Source organism: Buceros rhinoceros, unplaced genomic scaffold, assembly GCF_000710305.1.
Source record: "Buceros rhinoceros silvestris isolate BGI_N320 unplaced genomic scaffold, ASM71030v1 scaffold16504, whole genome shotgun sequence".
Taxonomy (NCBI): domain Eukaryota; kingdom Metazoa; phylum Chordata; class Aves; order Bucerotiformes; family Bucerotidae; genus Buceros; species Buceros rhinoceros.
Window position 1 is genome coordinate 301 of NW_010410183.1, and position 7560 is coordinate 7860.

At 40.7% G+C, this 7560-nt stretch overlaps 1 protein-coding gene across 1 annotated transcript in view; it reads left to right on the forward strand.

Annotated features, from left to right (window-relative positions):
* ESRP1 (epithelial splicing regulatory protein 1) overlaps positions 1-7560 on the forward strand; it is a gene marked incomplete at its 5' end in the record, with an annotated part of 21794 nt that overhangs the window by 297 nt on the left and 13937 nt on the right. Inside the window, 2 exons of the mRNA XM_010135522.1 lie at positions 799-912; positions 3245-3359. Coding sequence (XP_010133824.1) covers positions 799-912; positions 3245-3359 — 229 coding nt within the window. The remainder of the gene's footprint in view (positions 1-798; positions 913-3244; positions 3360-7560) is intronic.

Here is a 7560-nt window from a genome sequence, read left to right on the forward strand (position 1 = left end):
TGCTGGTCACCCTTGGGGGCTCCTAAGGTGGGAGGTCTAGTGGGGTAGGGGCAGTGTTATCATCAAATTATCCTCTCCGCCACCACCAGGGCAGTGGAGCTTGGCACAGGGGCACCACAGACATGTGTGGACTAGGCAGCCTAGTCTGTGGTGGGCTTTGTGGGGATTTCTCTCTTGTCTTTTGCTCATTCACTTTGGGAAGGTCAGGCTCAGGCTATGCTGGTCCCCTGCCGTGCTGGACCCTGACCCTCAGCTGAGAGTGAGCCCCAGTCAGTGTTAGAAGAAGTCGAATTTAGCTGGCCCCTGAAAAAGCCAAGTGGTGGCAGGCCATGTTAAGGCTTGTGGTAGCTCATCAGTCCTGTGGGGGAGACAGTACTGAAACCTCTAGATAAACACCTCTGTGGAGGTGTGTGCGATTTGCATGGAGGGCAGAGCTGAAAGCATGTATCCTTTCCAACATGCTTGATCAAGTGCTCTGTTTGAAAGGCTCTTCTGCCCCAGCACTACTTCAGCTCTCTGCAACCAGCTTTACATCTCTTTGCAGTGGCCTTGTAAATGCTCCTGGAAAAGGGTTTTTTCTGTGATGTGGACTGTGTGACCACATCTCATTAGAAGAGGGGAAAAGGGGCAATTTTTATTGCAAAGATAATTATCATGAAAGATTTCATGTGCTTAGCTAGTAAGAAACCAGCTTCGTGTTTCTGCTGCCTGGGAATAACATTACCAACTGATGACACTGCCTAGTACAGCTGCTCTGATTTCTTTTACATGTATGTCTTTTGTTGTTCCTGCTTCCAGTTTAATCAGTCCGTGAGCAATGAGCTGAACATTGGTGTAGGTACTTCCTTCTGTTTCTGTACAGATGGACAGCTGCACATTAGGCAGGTTCTGCACCCTGAAACTTCCAAAAAGGTATGTAGTTGTATCTTAAGTTTGACTCTGTGCTTTATATGATTTCTTGCAAAACTGATCAACTTCTTTTTAGTACGAGGGTGTCTCCACATAACCTCCTTTGTTGTTATGCTTACCAGACTAAAGAGCCTGTCCGTGTGGAAAGTGTAGGCCCTGAGATGCCTTTTAAAGTTAAATTGGAAAAAAATATTTTCTTAAGTGTTTGAGACAGGAGCAATGCAATGTTGGAGTACTCAATCTTTGTGCATTCAGTTGCACTCAGAGGGCGGTGCTTGCATTTGTAAAGAGCAGAACAGTAGTTTGAGGCAGGCTATGAGTGATGACTAGTCCCACAGTCTAGAGCTTTCTTTCAGAGTTGCCAAATCACTAACAGTGATTTGAGGTCCTGCCTACTCTTCATTAGTGATAGGGTTGCAGCAGTATGCTGAGTCTCTAGTCCTGAAATAAGTGCTTCAGTATTAGTAACATCCCATTTTGTGGTTTGTTATGAACATGCATTGCTCTAACTGAGCTGTTCTGCTCCTCTCCTTGAAGCTGATCACTGCCCATCAGTTTGCTGCTTCATCTTTGAAGGGGCACTGCTGCAAGTCTGTGCTATTACAAAACTGCTATTGGATGAGTTTCAGTTTAATACTTGTTGGTGCTCTAAGTATTTAAACCTGTGAAGGTTTAGAAGAGAAACAGTGAGCACAATGCATGGTGAAGGGACAGTCCTTTTATATGTAACTTCCTCTAGGGTGCAATGTGAGAAAATGTGGAAACAGGTTTTTAACATTCCTTTTGCTTGTAATTGGTATGTGTTTTATACAGTTTAATCCTTTCGTGCAGTTAAATTGTGTGGATAAAAGAAAGGACATTTCCCATGATTATTTGTTTGGTGTCAGGGATAGGAATCCTTCTTCTGTATCATCACAGAGTCGCTGACAGAAATCAAATCTGCATCAAAATTCTCTGTTGCTGCTTTAAGAGTTATTAATTTGAAATCTGCTCTGTTTTGCCTATATATTAAGTAAACCAGATGCTTATGAGACCTGTAATAGCTCTTGAGTGAATACCTGAATCCTGAGGTTGGGGTGGAGGGATAACTAAAATCCAAACTGGCAGAAATCACTAGGCTCTTGAGAATATAGATACTTCTTTCAAGATGCCCAGTCTGAACCAATCTAGGAGGTCGCAGTATTCAGAGAATGAACTGGCATCAACTGTTCCAACTGAATTTTGGTGAAGTACAGAACCTGATCTCTCACTGAGAAAGAAAAATAGCCATGCTAAACCTAGAGCAGGAAATCCTGGCAAGCACAGCTGCATTTTCATAAGTTTGTCTTTAAAGAGTATAGTTTGCCTAATGCACCTGTCCATATGCTAAGATAAGCTCTAATGTTCCCAAAGCAGAACTTGTTTTAGAGCCCACACTTCTTTCTTTGGCCTCCCTAAATGTGCTTTCATGTATGCTGTCATTCTGTTATAATGCCAAGATGCTAACTAGACTTTCTTAAATCACAGAAAGCCTTTGCTTTTGGTCTAAAGCAGATACAGGCAATAAACAGCCAAGTGGCATACAAAGTGTTGTGTCTGTGGGGAAGCTCTGGGGTGAAAGCTAACTCAAGCAGTGGGGGGTTGTGTTAGTTTAAACAGTTTCCCCCAGGACTTCTCCTTCTCATGCCCAAAAAGATTAAAAGCATGTGGTAGGTGTAGTGGTGGAGTAAAAAGGGGTTTGCTGGCTTCCAGTGGGCTACATAACTTTCTCCTGGCTTCATACACTGCAATTAAAGCTGTTGCCACATATAGACTGACAAACCTCTGCACCATATCAAACCCTAATTTGCACAAGAGTTCAGGTTTTTTATTGTTTTTTTAAGGGAATTAATATTTGAAATGTGACTATTCTCTGAAAATTCAGCCTTGTCTTGAACCAAAATGTCTTCTGCTAGTCTTGCAATTTTGCTTGGCTCTATAAACTGAACTGAGTGCCCTCTGGTTTTTTACAGTTAAAATTGGAGTCAAGAATTGATAAATGTTGCAGTAGCAGGCATTTGCTGTCCTTCATGTATATCGGATTTGAGGCACTAGTAATAATAGCAAACATTTCTCTGACAGTGAAAAAAAACATTTTTCTCTTTAAATCAATCTTTAAATCTCTTTAAATCTCCTCATGGAGAGGACGATGCTTAAGCAAAAAAAGTTTATAAATGTGGCTAAGAGCTATGTGAGTTTCTCTAGCAAAGGCTGTGTTTCCTACCAGTTATAAGGAAATTGTTAGAGAGGTGGGTATCTAAAGACAACGTAGGTTAAGCTCACCCTGGCTGACAGTAGTTACTTTGTTCTTTTACAGAATATCTTACTGCCTGAATGCTTCTACTCCTTTTTTGACTTGCGGAAAGAGTTCAAGAAATGTTGTCCTGGCTCACCTGATCTTAGCAAACTCGACCTTGCAACCATGACAGAATGTATCCTTTTAACAGTGATGGTGTCTATTGCTCTTACAGCTTTGGCTGAATTTTAGGACAGAGATGTGTGAGTAATGCTTGCAACACATGTTTAGGAGTGGTATAACTTTAATGAGTGACTCGGTGCTGTGCTGATCCTTCTCACAAAGATAAAAACATATGAGGATGCATGCTTCCCTGAGTAGAGTCTTGTATTTATTCTTGTTTTCTGTGTATTTTCTATACCGCCCTTATGGTTTTGTCTCTTGCACTAAACAAACGTGCCAGTTAAACTTCACAGTTCAAATCACTGATATGTATCCTAATATTAAAGTTGTGAGGTTGCTCATTTAGATTTTTGTTTTATTTTTAAGTAAGAATGAGTGTTGGGAGACCATCTTAATTTTTAGGAGGGGAAAACAGTTATTCTTGATGTGAATTTGTAGTGACTTTTTGAATCAGGCGTGAACCTGAGGCAGGGGTGCTGTTGGCACATGTGGTATTCGGTCTCGTGGAAGTTGTACATGTTGCACCTCACAAGGTGAGGCTGGCATGGCAATAAGATGCTATCAGTAACGTGTTTCCATTGTCAGTGATAGGAATGTCTAAAATTACTTTCTGAATAGTCTTAACAGGTCTGTATCCTAGCCCAGTCTGACTCTTTACTAGTCTTAGCTTGGTTTTGTTTGCATGCCATGTGCAGTTACCAGACCCAAAACAAGGGCTGTGAATGCCTGGTTGTCTCTTCCTCCTTGGTCCCCTGACAGTCTTTGCTCTTGCTGCAGGTTCCAGTTCTCATCTCAAATGTACCCTCAGGCATGGAAAACAGTTGACTTGTCTACTGACCTGTTGAAGCAGTGACCACAAAAGCTAGCTAGCAAGAAGGGATAAAGGAATTTAAGAGTAATTTTTACTTTTTTAAAAAATTTTGTTGTACTTGGTTTTAATAACTTCTTTCCTCTGACTAGCTTATTGTGTCCTTAGAGTGGTTGCTGTTAAGAACTGGTATTGTTCAGACTCAAAAGTCTATGGCTTCTGAATTAATTTGGCCTTTCACTGCAAGGCTTTGTACCTGGCAGGGGACATAAAATATCTATGTACATGTGGAATTTTTTGTGTTTAATCATAAGGTTGAATACTGGAGGCTATCTGCTTTGCTTTGCCATCTCTAAATTAAGATTAACCTCTCCTAGTGAGGGGCAGGAAATCATTTCTCCCCCTACTCTGAGGCAAAACAGTACACTTTGTGTAGGAATGTGAATTTTTATGTAGAAAAGCTAAATAAATGCTTGTGTTGCATAGTCTAGAAGCTGAATGATGGAGACTTCTTAAAGTTATGGTCAAAAACTTAATTGTTTAGGGATGCTTTGACAAGAGCTGAAGAAGTTAAAGACAATGAGCTACTGCAGCTGTTTTGCAGGGATGCCTTTTCTTTCTCATATGAATGTCTGATGTACATCTTGTCACTGTGGAAATTGTCATACAACTGTAGCCACCTGAAGTGTCACTGGTCTGCTAAGGCAGAGTGTCAGACTGGGAGAGGGGAGCAGACCACCCTGCATTACCCAGCTGTCAGGAACCCCCTGAAGAGTGAGTACCATTAGCAGGTGGTTTTGGCAGTTGCCAACAGCATTTCCTCCCAGCTCCAAGGGGCTCAGCCTGCCTACCTAGATGCTCTTCAGCTTGATCTGATATGCTTCTTAGGCTATATAAACCTAAATAACTTCATTCTGTTTTTATATTAACCTTTGATTTGTCTCATAACTGCTGATGTTCTTATTTGTGAACTTGCTATGTTTATGCAGCATGGCTGAAAATAACAGTCTCTGTCCTATATTGTTTGAGAGTTTTGGGGGGAGAGGATGCAGAGACCAGAAAGGTAAAATAATTTTTGTTTACTTTTTATTGACAAATATGATGATTTTCTTTCTCCTCACCTTGCTGAAATGTACCAACCTAATCTCCTCAGTGTCAGAAGCTGTATAAGTTAATTGCATTTGGGGGAGTCTGGGCATGCATGTAATGCTTGGGATGAAAAAAAACTGTTGAAGCAGGTGCTACGTCTAAAGACTCGTTCAAACAGTTTTGCGTAGAGACTTTTTTCCTTCATGTAAGCAGGACAGCTACTTTTCCCCCTGTGACAGTTATGTGGCAAAGAAAATGTCCAAATGAAAAGTAACTTGGATTCAAAGTGGATATGGTGGGTTGAGGGAGACAAAAAAAATTAAACCCAAATGGAGTAGGTTGAAACGAAGTTGCAAATTAGTGCAGAGAATCTGACCAAGCTTATTCTTGTAGAAAGTGCAGGTTTCCACTCCATAGCTAAAGATCTGTTTGAGGGGAATCTTCCATGATTTGTGCCACACAGACTATACTGAGCCAGGTCTGTTAGCATCTGGTGTGGATAGAAGGTAGGGTACTGAGTAGGTCTGTAGAAGACCTGCATTTACAAACTGGTAGGAGTTAGGAATAGAATTGAGGGGGACACATCCCTTCATTTTCTTAAATCTCCATTTACCTACATGTAAGTTGGTTGTGGTCAGTGAGAGGAAATTTTGTAAAATGAAAGAGTTAGGGGAAAGCTGGCTGTTATTGTACAGTCATTTAAATTATTAGGAGTCTTCCAAAAGCTTTTATTTTGGTGGGTAACATTTGGTTAAACAAGAAGTTATGGACAAATGAAGCATGTACTTTATTGCTCCCAACAGCCAGGGGAGAGAACATTCAAGATATATATATATTCCAGTGTATAACACTGTGGATAGTTGGTGCTTGGCCATGTATTTCTATGCAGGTAAGGCAAGCACATTCTTGAAAAAAAGGCATAGAGATATTTAATAACATAACTGACTGGGTTATTCTTCCTTTAGAAAGTACGTTTGGGACTTATTCCTTCATCAAACTGCTTGAAATTGTGTACAGCAATGAAACCATTCCAAATCCAAAAGCTCAGGTGAAAGCTTTATATTCCACCACCCCAGCAATTCCATTCCACCAAAAATTACAGATTTAACATACAAACAGCCACTGATTTCTTTTAATTCAAGGTAAGGAAATGTTTGAAGTGCCATGACATTTGAGGGACTGAGGAAGAACTGAGGCTATCTGTAACTGTTATTTGAGTGCTGCCTAACTTAAACCCTCAAAACAGTTTTTGGTGAAGCAGACAGTCTTCTAGCAGACTTTCTTTAGTCAGTATTGTGCAAGAGTAGTGACAGCAGGGCCATTATGAGAAATTTCAAGTAAAAAATGAACTTGAGAGAAGTAATGATGTTCTGGCAGAGAAAAGAACTGGAGCTGTCAAAATCTTTTTTTTTTTTAAACATGTGTAACTATACAAAAGGAGAAGCACCCTCTGTACCTCGCATGCTTGCTGTGCTTCTTGATTTGCAAAGCTTGCTGAGCCAGTTTCCACTGCTGTGAGTGCCTTCAGGGTGGAGTGAACAAAGCTTGCATGATTATTCATATTGGGTCTGTGGAAGACTCATCCTTTGCCTCAAGATTGGGTGTGCAGAAGGCATTAAATGGCAAATAGCTCTTGAGTCTTCCAGTGCATTGTTTGTTCCACTCACTTTTGAACTGGGTTTGTGAGGATATCTCCTTTCTAGGAGTAGCTGCTGGGTGTTGTCTCTAGAATCCCAGGCATACTTCAGAACAGCCTGCCTCACGTGCTGGGTACAATTTGGGTACTGCAATATTGACACTGAAACTTCATTTTGGTTTTGTTGGGGTTGTTTTTTTTGACCTGGGTGTCTTAAACAATGATGTGGAGCACAGATATATAACCAATACTACTTAACTCTGGGGAAAAAAAAAGCCCATTATTGGGTATTACCTGAGAATCTTGCATATTAGTATTTGTATTTCCTGGGATAATACCCAGAAACTAAGTAATATCAGATTAACTGTATGCAAAGTAGTAGTTCAAAAGGTATAATCCTCTGCCTGAAGAAACTTAAACAGAACAAAGGTGGGAGAGAATAAGTGCAGGACACAAGTGCAATACTAGTTTGTGTCATCTCAGAGCTAAGTTAGTTCAGCTAGCTTAGTTTTGCTGTAGTTACAGAATTGAGAGACTGAGAAATGAAAGAGAAAGCAGGAGGGAAGACGTCTTGGAGGGCACTGGCAGTGAGTGAAGCTGTGGGGATGATCTGAGAAAGTTATTTAGAAATTTCTTTCATATTATTTAGGCAACCCTGATGTAGAATATGCCCACCTTCTA